This window comes from Neophocaena asiaeorientalis, unplaced genomic scaffold (assembly GCF_003031525.2).
Source record: "Neophocaena asiaeorientalis asiaeorientalis breed wild unplaced genomic scaffold, Neophocaena_asiaeorientalis_V1.1 scaffold170, whole genome shotgun sequence".
In the NCBI taxonomy this organism is placed as follows: Eukaryota; Metazoa; Chordata; class Mammalia; order Artiodactyla; family Phocoenidae; genus Neophocaena; species Neophocaena asiaeorientalis.
In genome coordinates, this window is record NW_020172463.1 from 252623 (window position 1) to 267026 (window position 14404).

General features: G+C 38.0%; 1 protein-coding gene across 1 annotated transcript in view; it reads left to right on the top strand.

The window, feature by feature from the left end:
- Positions 1–14404, top strand: part of RELN (reelin) — a 360093-nt gene that overhangs the window by 249282 nt on the left and 96407 nt on the right. Inside the window, exons 23-26 of the mRNA XM_024738082.1 lie at positions 1719–1924; positions 4538–4709; positions 5177–5377; positions 9853–10085. Of these exons, the coding sequence (XP_024593850.1) occupies positions 1719–1924; positions 4538–4709; positions 5177–5377; positions 9853–10085 (812 nt within the window). The remainder of the gene's footprint in view (positions 1–1718; positions 1925–4537; positions 4710–5176; positions 5378–9852; positions 10086–14404) is intronic.

Sequence of the window (14404 nt, forward strand, 5' to 3'; positions counted from 1 at the left end):
TGCACATTGCTCCGCAACGGGAGAGGCCACAGCAGGGAGAGGCCCGTGTACCGCAAAAAAAAAAAAAAAAATCCCACAAAACACTCTCAAAATCTCTATAGAGCAACACCATAGTCTCCTGGAAGAACAATACTGTTCTGTGAATTTCACAATTGACCAATCATTCCAACCATTTAATTGTGATAGTTGGATATTTATCATTCTCCTCACCTTAGATCTTTATCGTTTAGAAGTTTGCTGGGTGGGAATTAACCAGCTAGGTTCTTCTCAGATTCATTCTTCCTGTACTGATCCTGAGGCACGAAAATTCTAGATCAGATTATAATAATCTCTGAGTTGTTTCCACTTAACACTATTTCAAATCAACAGCAAGAAAAATGAAAAGCACATCTAACACGTTGAAAATGCATATTTTAAGATTTCTTCTAATACATACATAAAATTGAGAGTTCCAAAAAATGAGTTTCTGTCTCAGGATTGACCTCAGTTCTCTTTTTGCTGGCACCCTTGTCTATTTTGGAATCTCTTAATTGGCTTTACATTTATCAGTAACAGTGTACTCCTATAGTTATCCCCAAGTATTTCCCCTGTGACTTCTAATAACTGAAACCCTTTCTTAATTAACTTAGTGGATTAGAGTAGGGTTTAAATTATAAGTGTGAGGGGTGCTTTTCTCTATACTGTGTATTCTGTCTCAGGTTTTCTTCCCAAATATTAATTGAACTCCTCGGAAACTCTCTAAGACCACTCAGTGCAGTCCATGGATTAGCTTTGGCAGAATCAGTTTGGGTGAAAGAATCTTATCAGCAAACTTTTTTTCAATCCTGTTAGCAATGAAACGGTTTAGAGACAACAGAAATGTTGACAAACCTTGTCAATTTGTATCTCATACCTCACAACAGAACTGTGACAGGCAGGGGATGCACTAAGCAAAAGAAGCAAGTTGCTGGATTTGAGGAAGTTTTTAACATTTTTAAGACACAAAGAGACCATTTAATGGTTGCAAAAACTTATTTAATGATCCCTCCCACCCTCTCTATTTCCAAGAAATAGACTGACTGGGAGCCCGAGAGACTTCAGTACTCTCTTTTTGTCAAGAAGTTTGTGTCTTGCCTGTTTTACCTCAATTCCCAGGGAGGAGGAGAGCCGGGGCATATCTATTAAGAGATTGTCCCCTCAGGAAGAGATGCCGTGTGCTAGGCAAGTTATGTAACATATTATTTCATCTAATTGTCACAACACCCTGTAAGGAAGGTATTATTACCCATGTTATAACTTTGAGGAAAATAAAAGCTCAGAAAGGTCACACAGCTAGTGAACAGCATGAATCATGGGCTGAGATTCAAACCCAGCTCCAGCTGATTTCAAAGTATGTATGTGGTCTTTCTTCTCCGTGACTCTGCCTGGAGGAGATTTCCAAAGCGAATGCTGGGAGTGTTTTCATTAAAATGAATTTTGCTTTATTATTAAAGACTTTTGAGTACCCTTTGGTGGAATTAGCAGTTCTCAAGTATCTCATAACCGAATCTGGGAGTCAGTGATGTAGAGACTAATAGAATGGATCCAGGAGCAGTTAAATGGCATAACCTGCTCCTCTCAACAATAAATGAGAATAAGATCATCTCCACATAGTGCTAGGATGCTCATATGAATTTGAAACGGAAACAACTAATTGCTCCCAGATAATTGAATCTGTGATTTTTCTGTTCTTCCGAAAGGCTGGAAAAAGACGGTTGGTGAGCTGGGATCTGGATACTTCCTGGGTGGACTTTGTCCAGTTCTACATACAGATCGGTGGAGAGAGTGCTGCATGCAACAAGCCCGACAGCAGAGAGGAGGGCATCCTTCTCCAGTACAGCAACAATGGGGGCATCCAGTGGCACCTGCTGGCAGAGATGTACTTCTCAGACTTCAGCAAACCCAGGTAACCAGCCCCAATCTCCTTCCAGTGCGATAATAATTATTATCTCCTTGATTATTATTAGGCCTTACCATACTAATATCTCTGTTTTGCATTTTACAACTGAACCTTATTTTATTGGAAAAAAATTATTGAAAAATATGTAGATCCAATTCTTACAAATTAAATATATTTTAGATATAATACTTACAATAGAGCTATTTTGTAGATTGAAGGTTCATATGTTCGTTGTTTTAAAACATTGAGCTATTTCAAGGTGACGAAACTCTCCATAATATAACACAATTAGATATGCAGACAGACCAACCCAAAGCATTTCTTCTAAGGCACACAGGGGGAGAGGTGGAAACCAGAGAAGAGGCAACTAGGTCTAACAAGAGTCATAACATCCAAGGAGAGAGTCAGGGATGGTGGGTGGGAGATGGAGCCTGGTGAGATTCCCCCCCATACAGTAGAAGGGGAATTGATAATGGGGCCAAACTGGTTTAAACAACAGTTTGAAACTATTCAAATTATTTTTTCCAAGTAATAGCATTGTCCATCTGGAAATTACTGAGAATTCAGTAAAGCAACTAGAGTACTATATAGACAAACAAAAATTCACTAGCTTTTTCAAATTCCAGAGATATTCCATTTTTATTTAAGGGAGTTTTTCTTTAGGGGCTATTTCATCACGTTCTCAAAGAGTTCTATGACACTAAACTGGTTAAGAAATTCTGAATTGGAAGATATCAGAAGAAAGCCCCATGATGGCAAATACATAAATAAATATAAGTTTAAGAAACACTACTGAGAATCTCTGTAACGGAAATGATAAAACTTCAAAACTTCCTTCAGAGATATAAAAGAAAACAAATAAATGGAAAATAATACAGCATCCCTGGATAGGAAAACTGAACATTGTGATATGAAGAAATCTCTTAATTTACATATAATGCTATTCCAATCAAAATCTTAGTGGCATTTTGGGGGGGGGAGCTTTATATCTGGAAATATAAACTGGCAAAAATAGTTTAAACTTTTGACAAAATATAGAGGGATGCCCTGCACAACAGTGAAACATTGTATAAGCTACAGTATTAAAGTAGAATACCAGTACACGGATAGAACAATCAAGCCAAATAGAGGACCCAGAAATTGACTCAGATATCTGTACAAACATATATAAACAAAGACACATCAACTATCCATGATAAAGAAATGGCTATTCAATCAAATGGTGTTAGAAAAAAATGGGTAGGCTCTTGGGGAAAAGTACCTATTTAGGTTATCACCTTACATCAGCAAAAACTGTTAAAGACTGGTTAAAGATTTAAACACTTAGGTTGCTATCTGATCTTGGAAAAAGACCTGAACTTTCTAAACATAAGTTCAACGCAAGAATTAACAAAGAAAAGGACTGCTTACACAGAAATATACTACATACAGATGTAAAGCTACATACACATGTAACACATATATTTCAAAGAAAAAAAAAGTGAAAAGGAGGAAAGCAAACTGAGAAAATATATGCAACAAATACGAGAAATAGAGGATCAGTCTTCCTATAAAGAGCTTATACAAATTATCAAGAAAAACACTGAGATCCCAACAGAAAAATGGGTAAAAGGAATGAGTAGATGTTACACAGCAGGGAAGACATATGTCTAATAAAATATGATTAATATCCAACCTCTGTGGCAATAAAAACGATACCATTTTTCAACAGTCAAATGGTCATTTTTTAATGACAACACCAAGTGCTCTCTCCACATGGAGCAGCAAGGCAGGTCCTCTCATGTCATCCTGCAAACCATCATGACCCTCCCAGAAAGGAATTTGGAAAAATCCAGAGCCTTAAACGTGACCAGTTTATTTGACCTGGTAATTCCATTTCTAAGAATCTTCCCTAAATAAATAAACTGAGGTATACATAAAGCTTTATACATAAAGATTTTTCATCACAGAATTATTTATAATAAGGAAAAGTGAAATAAATACTAGCACATCTGTGTGATGAAAAATTATATAAATGGTAAAATGATCTTAAGAACTTATTTTATTGACATGAGAATGTGCTTATGATATAATGTTAAGTTTTAAACTGTAAGATACCGAATCATACATATATCTCACCTATGTAAAAGATTACATGCTTTAATGATATACATCAAATTGTTAACAGAGGCCAACCCCATGTGGTAGCTTATGGGTGATTTATGTTTCATTTTTAATGCTTATTTATGTTTTCCCCCAATAAGTAAGAACTGCCTTGAAAAAATTGTAATGCTATTTTAATGCAATAACATACAAAGGAACAGCTTTTTCTTAAGGGTTTCTTTAAAATATTATGGCCATTGTCATAGTAGTCAGAAGACACTGTTCAATGAATCAAACGCAGTTGAAATATTTGCCTCCAAAAGATACAATTACAAACGGAAAAACCAGGATCAGGACTAACCTTGCTTACAACTTTAAACCTCTTGTCTTATCTGTCTAAACTTAGAAACTTTACAAAAATACCAAGACATCAAACAAAACATAACTTTCTCTTGTTGCTACTCGTGTTATTTTAACAGCTGCTAAGAAAAACACAGCTTTTCCTTTCCCAACGATAAATGATTTGCTTTTATGCAGATTTGTCTATCTGGAGCTGCCAGCTGCTGCCAAGACCCCTTGCACCCGTTTCCGCTGGTGGCAGCCTGTGTTCTCAGGGGAGGGCTATGACCAGTGGGCAGTCGATGACATCATCATTCTGTCCGAGAAGCAAAAACAAATCATCCCAGTTGTCAACCCAACTTTACCCCAGGTACTTCTCATTATGTCTGAACTCCAAGAAGACAGAGAATGGTAAAAGAGGATGGGATCAAATAACTACTCACTCCCCCAAAGATTTAGTGCTTGACACTTGAACATGTAGTTTAGTTTTCTGTGTTTGCACTTAACTTTTTTACCTCTCTATGCTACTAGTTCATAGATTATTTAGATGTTAAAAAAACAAAACAAGACTAGAAAGTTTTACCAAGTCATTAAATATGATTATTAGTGTGTTTATGAAATGATTAGATACACAGTGGCAAAATATATCCAGTTAAATAATCAGGAGAAAAAGTTCATGGCAGTTTAAAAAAAAAAAAAAGTTAATTTAGAGAGTCTGCTGTATTTTCCTAGAAATACAAATAGTACATGGCCCTGCATGTCATGATCTGAAAACTCCTTTCTTGTTTTCAAAGCTACCAAATTGCCTTTCTGTGTCGTTTGTGTTGTTCCTATTAGAACTTTTATGAGAAGCCGGCTTTTGATTACCCTATGAATCAAATGAGTGTGTGGTTGATGTTGGCTAACGAAGGAATGGTTAAAAATGAAACTTTCTGCTCTGCCACCCCATCAGCCATGGTGTTTGGAAAATCAGATGGGGATCGATTTGCAGTAACTCGAGATTTGACGCTGAAGCCTGGATATGTGCTGCAGTTTAAGGTATTTATGCACAAACTTCTTGCAGGTTAAGGAGCAGCCATCTTCCAGATTTATAACTGAAATTCACAAAGAACACAGACTATTCATATTCTAGTAAAGTAGGGACTCATCTGAACAACGTTGCCAACAATCTTAGAATGGCAAAGCTTTTTAGCTCTACCCATAAGGGAAACAGCTTGTCAGTTTTTAATGAGCCCCAGGAGCTGTGGCTATGTCATTGTATTTCTTTAAGGGCTCATGGAACTCTACCAGAATTAAAAAGAAAGATGACTTTGAGGATTTCAATCTGATTGTGACTTAATAAATCCCACACTTCTGAATGGTAATGGAAAAGTTATCCTTTTCAGCTTACTAGTGCTTTTTGGACTCATGAGTAATTTTATGTTTTTACTATGGGGTTTTCAAACAATTTCTCTTCCTTTGATTGAGTAAATTTTTACTTTAATTTTCATTGTTCTCTTAAAAGCTGCTTGTTTTCTGTGCTGTGATAACATGTCAATATGTATAACAAGTATTTACTTTGACAAGCTCCTTTTTTAGAACCCTAATCAAAATTTCATTGTGTTTATAATAAAATCCCATGGGTGAATTCTGGGGTCGAAAGTAATGCAGTTTCAATGAGCCAGCACAATTACATGGTCCTTACATAATGGCAGGATGCAGATGCTAAATAAGTTACAAATGGAATTATTAAAGAGATCAGATGTTTACAGGAAGCTCTTCAAATATAATTTCCAGAGGTCTGTAAACAAGTCAGTCATAAATAAGATGATTAGTGAAATGTTGTCCTTCTCTGTTTAGATTTTGATGCTAAATTGCCATGGAAAGAACACTAATAACAGTATATGACTCTATATTAATTTGTTGGTACTGCCTAAAATGGGAACAAAATTACAGCAATAGCAAATACATTGCCAGAATAATATGCTCTTTCTCATCTTGCACGTTTTCTATTTAATTAGTCACAAAATCATGATAGTGTGTAGGTGTTGAACTCTGCAAGGTGGTATTCTGAAGTTTAGAAATCTAAATAGAGAAAACATTATTAAATGTTTCAAGTACCTAAACAACCAGCAACAATGCATAATGCCTAAGAAAAGTCTCAATTCTCGAATCACACCAGCAGAAAACTGTTGATTTGTGGCTATCAGTTGATAATAGGTATGTAATATGAGTGATTTGGGGATTGATAATTAATGTATATTTGGGAACTGTAATAAGAACTTGGTGTTATTTTTACAAAAGGCACGGTGCTGGTAAAGTTTTTGTGACTGCCTGCCATGTGTCAACACTAAGCTCTAGGAACATAGAGATGAGAAATATAGCCCAAGCCCTTAAGGAGCTCAGAAACTAGCAAGTGAGCCAGAAAAGTGAACAGTTGCAATACAGTCGCTGGAGTACTGCAGTAGAGAGAGGCTCTGATACTATAGGAGTACCTGACATAGTTCCTGGCATATGGCAGGTGCTCCAAAATTATCTGTTAGTTGAATAAATGGATGGATGGATGGATAGATGGATGGATGAGTTGAAATTGGAAGTTTCTGGAAATACAGAGACTAAGCCAGCTGAAAAGTGGAGGGGGTGGGGGGATTCTAGCTAGAGGGAACAGAATGTGCAAATATGTGAAAATACATGAAAGTGCAAGTGAGAATGGAAATGTCAGAAATTTAAGGAGTTTGGAGTATTTGCCACAGAAATAAGAGATAAGGTTTGTCCTAATGGGCTTTATATGATACTCTAAGTCTCTTGGATATTAACCCAAGAGCGATGAGTCATGGAAGATGTTTAATCCATTGAATGTAAAAATCAGACCTGTGTTTTAGAAAGATCATTCTGTTGACTTAACAGGAGGGGAAACTATCATCAACAAGTACATTCATTCATTTATTCAGCAAATATTTGTAAAGCATCTGCTATGTTCCGGGCTCAGTTCTAGGCTATGAGAATAACTAGGAATAGAGAGTTTGACTAGGGTGGTGGAGGATAATTACTATTTTGTAAAAGGTTGTCAAGTTAGCCTCACTAATAAAAGTTTTAATCTGAGACCTGTGAAAAGTGAAGGAGGGAGTCATGCAGCGAGCACTCCAGGCACAGAGAACAAAAAGGACAAAAGCCTTGAAGTAGGAGTGTGCTTGGAAAAGTTCAAGAAACCAGAAGGATGCCACTGTGACTACAGCAAAGTGAGGAAGGGGAGACAGGTAGAAAAAAATAAGGTCAGACTTTGACTTCTGCTCTAAGTAAAATGGCTAGCAGAAGAGTGACATACTCTGACTTAGGCTTTTAAAGAATCACTCCGGTGACTGTGTTGCGAGTACACTGGCAGAGTCAAAGGCAGAGATAGAAAGACTGGCTGGGCAGCTATTGTGGTGATCCCAATAATAGATGATGGGAACTTGGACCTGTGGGATAGCAGAGGAGGCAGAGAGAAGGACTCAGATTGTCGGGCATATGTTGAGTAAAGTGAGGATGCTAGAGCAGTCATCAAAGTAAGAAATGAGGAGGCCAGATTAAGGCGTAGCCTGGGATTAGAAGATAAATGGATGGGTCTGAAAGATGTTAAAGGTGTGTTGTCTACAGGTTTGGGTGACCTATTGGGTGATAGAATGGATTCTAGAATGACTCCCACACTTCTGCCTCCAGTCACTGAAATTGCAAATATAGGATTTAGGGATGCCTGTGGATTGCTGAAGGGCAGATGCACAGGAAGTAGTTATGTACATTGTGCAGAGAACCTGAGAGCGACCATATCTGGGAGAAATAGGGATTCAGAAGGAATCTGAAATTATGATTGTGAATGAGATTAGGAAGCATGTATGGAGTAAAAAGTTAAGAAAGCCAAGAACTGCATTCTAGAAGACATCAACGGTTAAGAGGCAGGTCAATTAAAAAAAAAAATCACGAAGATGTCACAGAACTGAAAGTTCCATCGACTTGCTTACTTTAGAAACAGTGGCAGTGATAGTAAGTCTAAGACAAAAAGCTAACTATGTGTGCCCAGTGTGAATGCTGTCACCACATGCCAACCGAAGACTGTGCTTACTAACCGGTAATATAATAAAAGGGTTTGTGTTACAAAAGGTAATCATGCATCTGAGAGGGTCAAGTCTTTATTTATTTTCTTGACATTTAACTATGTAAACTTGGAGAAATGAATCACAATAAAATTGCCATTAGCCACATTTTTAAATCCTTCTGAGAGACGCTTTCTAGCTCTGAGCATGGAATTAAGGAAAATATGGAGTCTTCCTGTTTTGAAAGACTGGCTCAAGCTACCTTATAGTCACAAAGATGAGCTGGTTGGCCCTCGAACTCTGACCCAATGTTATTTGCCTATGGGCCTACCTTTCCTGCGTCCTTTATTTTTTGGTCATGATTATGTTCTTTTGAGTTCTTCAATTTTTTTTTATAAAATTTGACTATTCTTAGTTATAAAGTCTTATACAATAAAATTCTATGGTGGCACCAACCAACAAATGAAATAAGATATGAATAGATCATTTATATAAGATAGCATGTAATTAAATACCAGGAAAAGAGTTTGACATTTACAATTATCAAAAAATATAAACTAGGGGCTTCCCTGGTGGCACAGTGGTTGAGAGTCCAAATACAATCATTTATATATTTATTAATTTAGAAAGAAACTGTCTAAACTTATAATAATATTGAGTGCTGTGTAAAACTGATTCATTTGAACCCAGGTGATTAAAAATGAACACATATAAATAGGAAATTCAAAGTGTTTCTGCATTTTGATTCAGTAATACTACTTCTAGGTATTGATATGCTTCTTTATAAAGTTTAGAAGAGAAAACAAGAATAAAAATGGTTGTGCTAGGGCATTGGGATTTAGGTTGCATGTTTTTACAATTTTTTTTGAATATTGTTAATCCTGTGATGACAGTCATCTACACAAGTACACAGAAGAGTAATAGTTTTATTTCTGGGTTATGTTGCTTATTTGATGCTGTGACAAGAACTTAGCTCTTTCATCTAAGCTGAGAATGATTTCTTACTGAGCTTTTGTAAGAAACCAGAGTAAAATTGCTTGTTCCACTGAAAGCAGAGGACAGCTTCAGTAACCTTCATGTTCTGAAGAGGACAGCCCTTTATCGTCTGCTTCCCTCTGTTTATACCCTCTGTCTGGGAAAGCAAAAAAAAGCAGTTTCTTGGCTTCTTATCTTTTGTGCAAGACTCCAGTCCCATCTATGCTTCTCTCTTCCCTTCTATAATCTCAGGAAGTCCACAAAATGGGCAACTGGTCCCGCTTTCTATTGAAAATCACCTATTGCTTGCCTATACAGAGATTTCCAGAACCTTTGAAAGGGTCTTGGTTGGAATTGAGCTGCCCGTGTTTTATCATCGTAAATTTAGTGCAAGCTCAGTAGAAAGAACCCTGATGGCTGTAGCACCTAATTTGTTAAATGATGACTTGAAACCAAAACCTTGTATAATTTTGTCTTTCCTTTTAACAGCTAAACATTGGGTGTGCCAATCAATTTAGCAGCGCTGCCCCAGTTCTTCTTCAGTACTCTCACGATGCTGGGATGTCCTGGTTTCTGGTGAAAGAAGGCTGTTACCCAGCTTCTGCAGGCAAAGGATGTGAAGGAAACTCCAGAGAACTGAGTGAGCCCACCCTGTATCACACAGGGGACTTTGAAGAATGGACGAGAATCACCATTGTTATTCCAAGGTCTCTTGCATCCAGGTAAAGTGACCATTCCTATTATGTGCCATAGTTGCCATTTCTGAGGAGCATATATTTATCTCAGTATCTTCATCTCATTTATCTCAATAACCTAAGAGAATTCATAAACTCTAGCTGTAAGGACTCTTGAGGAAATGATGCTCATACTTGTGAAAAAGTTCACTCACTCACTCATCCATTCATTCATTCAACAAATATTTATTGAGCCACCTACCTGTGCCAAGTTCTGTTCTGGGCACTGGATTACAGCCCTGAACAAAAGATGTTTAAAAGCCAAGGGAGTTATAAGGCATTATCGTATCAGACTTTCACTATACAGAGATGTGTGATAATGTAATGCCTCTTTAAATAGACAATTTGAGATATCTTACAATATAAAAGATCCCTTTAAGTGACCATTAAGATAAATAATTAAAACAATAGGGAAAAAGATTTAAAATCAATTGACAGAAGAATGAGATAAATGGATCAAGAACTTGAAGCAAATTAGTTTCAGTAATAGGGCAACAAATTTAACTCTTAGCTTCCTGGCAGCTAGGACATAGTGAGGGAGGTCAGGGGATAGGGTCATTTAGTTCTCATTGTTGGGTAAAAAGAAAGAAAATACATGTATTCTGATAATATATATCAGATATATATATCATACATTTCTACATTCAGTATTCTAGAATACCTTTATAGTACGTATATGTATCTTTGTGTCAGGTAGAGTAGGTAACATGAAAATCAGTGTTTTAACTCTATAATTTTTCAAAAGATGAAGCATTCTTCAAGTAGATACTTCTTAATTGAATCCTAGAACATAACATTCAGTTGTGACTCAGTCAAAGCATTTCTGTGCAGAGCTGAGATGGTATAAGAAGACTACTGGCACTGCTGGTGATGTAAATTAATATATGGTTGATATACTCATTAGTGCCATTCATCAATATTTCCAGCTTACTTCCTTCCTGAAATATGGTAGGATTATACTTTCCCCACACCCTTTAAAGTTTGGCATTGCCAGGACTTCCTTAGTGGCGCAGTAGTTAAGAATCCACCTGCCAATGCAGGGGACACGGGTTTGAGCCCTGGTCTGGGAAGATCCCACATGCCATGGAGCAACTAAGCCCACGAGCCACAACTGCTGAGCCTGTGTGCCGCAGCTACTGAAGCCTGTGCGCCTAGAGCCCATACTCCACAACAAGGGAAGCCACCGCGATGAGAAGCCCGCGCATCGCAACGCAGAGTAGCCGCCGCTCGCCGCAACTAGAGAAAAAGCTCGCGCACAGCAACGAAGACCCAGTGCAGCCAAAAATAAATAAATAAATAGATAAATAAATGAATACATTTATATAAAAAATAAAGTTTGGCATTGCCTAATGAAATGTGAGTGGAAATTAAACATATGACTTTCAGAGTTCATGTGCATTTTGCTATCTTCTCTGCTTCATGAAAGCCTCTTTTGAGATGAAGCTTACATCAGTCTGGGTCCTTGAGTGTCTACAATCAACAGACTTTCTTACAACCTATACTGGACATTATAGCATAAGCAAAAAATAAACTTTTGTTGGGTTAAGCCGCTGAGATTAGGGGCTGCGTGTTAGGCTGGCAACCTATCTCATCCTGACTGATAACAGTGATAAAAGCTAGAAAATCTGTAGGAGTGGCTTACTTCTAATGTTTGTAGAGACCATTCTGTCTATAATCTTTCACCTAATTGATGACCAAATTTGCATCTAGCTGGATATGCTGCTTGTGTTCATCTGCCTCCCTCAGTACTTAGATGTGCACACCTCCAAAAATTACACCTTAGACTTTGGTACACAGACTTCCCAAATGGGTAAGAAGTATGGTCAGGATGTATAAGTTTGTGTGGTAATCTACTAAACTTTGGAACATAATGTTTAAATGCCAGCTGTCCCAAGAAATGGTTTATCAGTCAGTGGATCCAAGTCAACTTATAAGTAATTTTTTTGTCTTTACATGCCAGTGTACTTTGTTATGTATCAAAGAGGGACTCTAATGATTTGATGTGTAGGTGGCAGAGTTGATGAGTTGACCTTCTTTAGTGAAATTTAATAATTTGACTTGCATTCTGCTTTAGTTAGGATACAGGCCCAGCTACTATAACAGAGAAACAAATACAAATGCTTAACAAGACTTAAACAAGTTAGAAATCCATTCTTTCTTGCATAATGGTCCACAGGTGAGGACTTCAGAGTTTACAGGGTGTCTCTGCCATTCTGAACACACAACTTCTATCTCTGGATCCAAGGCAGCTATTCCAGACCATGTCATCTCTTAACCCGTGGAAGGCAAAAAGATCAGGAATGCATAGATGCATTACTTTTTAAAAATCATCTTTATTCCTTTTTCATATTCCTCAGTACAGCCTAGGATAATATTTGTACAGTTACCTATTGCTATGCAACATCCGTCTCCAAAACTTAGTGGCTTAAGACAACAGTGGTTTATTATGTCTCATGGTTTTATGGAATTGGCTGGGTATTTCTTCTGCTGGTCTCTCCTAAGCTTTATAATGTAGCTGCATTCAATTGGTAGATTGATTAGTGTCTGGGATTAGTAGGACTTTTCTCTCTATAGTGGTCTTCATCCCAGTATCCATCCCAGTATTCATAACAGTTTCCACAGTTAGGTGGTTCAAAGAGAACAAAAATAGAAGCTGCAGGACCCTGTCTTCTTTGCCACATCCTAGTGGTCAAAGCAAGTCACAAGGCCAGTCCAGATTCAGAGGGTGAGAAAGCAGACTCCCCGTTTTGATAAGAAGTGCAGGGAAGTCTTGTAGAAGAAGATTTAGTATGATCCACTGGGGGACATTATTGTAACAACCTACCATATTTTGTCCTAGCCCTAATGACTCACATGTCTCCCCCAAGCAGATGTACTCACTTTCCTCCCAAAACCCCCAAACGCTCATCTCATCACAGCATCAGGTACTAAGTCACTGATTTCATGATTTCTATCAAGTCAGTGTTCCCTGGATATGGCTTCTCTTGACCCATTGACCTATGACCTAAAGAAACAAGTTATCCACCCCACCCATTACCCAACATACAACAGTGAGACAATGACAAGATAAACACAATAGACACCCCAACTCAAAAAAAGAGAAAAGAATGGGAATCACATAGCAACCACTGGCTCATAGGGATTCTGAAAGCTAGCAAGATTGTTGTTACTAGGGTTCCCTCCTCCATGAGCAATGTCCAGCATAAGAAAGTTTTCTTGATTGAGATAATTCTGTTCCCTACGAGTGGCTCCCTAATCTGTTGTTCTTCTCAGCTGTTGGTTCTACCCTCTAGGCTTCATCCTCTGAGACATCTGTCCATAAGAACATATCTGTGTTTGCAGCTAAATAGCCCTTTCATCCTGCTTTCTGCCCATTTCAAGCTAGGTATGTAAAAGTACAGCCCTTGTAATTCTCTCCTCCACCACTGCCTGCCTCTTCCCCATGCTTTTCTGAAACTGTGGCCCAACCACATCTCTTCCAAATAGACAAGTGCAGCATGCCATGAAGCTGGAGTGCATCAAGGGCTGCATCTTTGCTGCAGTGACTAGGAGACCAGGATGCTGGAAGACATCACTGTGAAAGTAGCCAATAGAATCAGGAACCAAGGAACACACCTCTGGTGCAATACTCCAGAGCCAGATAATACAAAGTTGAATCTGAAACTGCAGTTTGTTTGACGCTGAGTGGAAACACCCGCTTGGTAAAGCCACATCTGAGAAATAAAAAAAGGTTGTCCTTAACATCACAGAGTGAGCCAAAATTTTGAGGCTCCCAATTTATCAATATTTTCTTGGACCTCAGCTTTTGGAAGAAGAAATCTTTTTCCTTAGCATCTGGCTTCGTGGTTCATTTGAATACCGTCCAGCTTGCTGGTAGATGGCATTTGTGATGGAGAGCTCTCTGCTACAGAATAGTAAATATGTTTCTACTTCAACCCAAGTAAACGAGCTGTTGTTGTTTCTTCTGCAATATGTTAAACTCAGATATCTCCAAATGCAGTGTTGGAAAGCTGAGAATTCTAAGTGTGAAAATTGTTAAAGTTTGGACCTATTTTGCCACAAGGCAACATACTTGTAATAGTTACTAAAACATTGCTCTTTGACGAATACTTCGAAGCTGATTTTCTCAAAGGAGCAGTTTGTGCTCATGTTAAGTCTCTTGGTTCTTGCCTACAGAGGAGAGACACTGGTGGTGGTAAATATGTGCTGGTACATCCCTCCTGACTGTCTCCCCAACCACACAGCATGCCCCTCAGCCTGCTCTAGGCTCCCTGTGCAGAATGCAAGCAGTCGATGTCTCTGGAAAG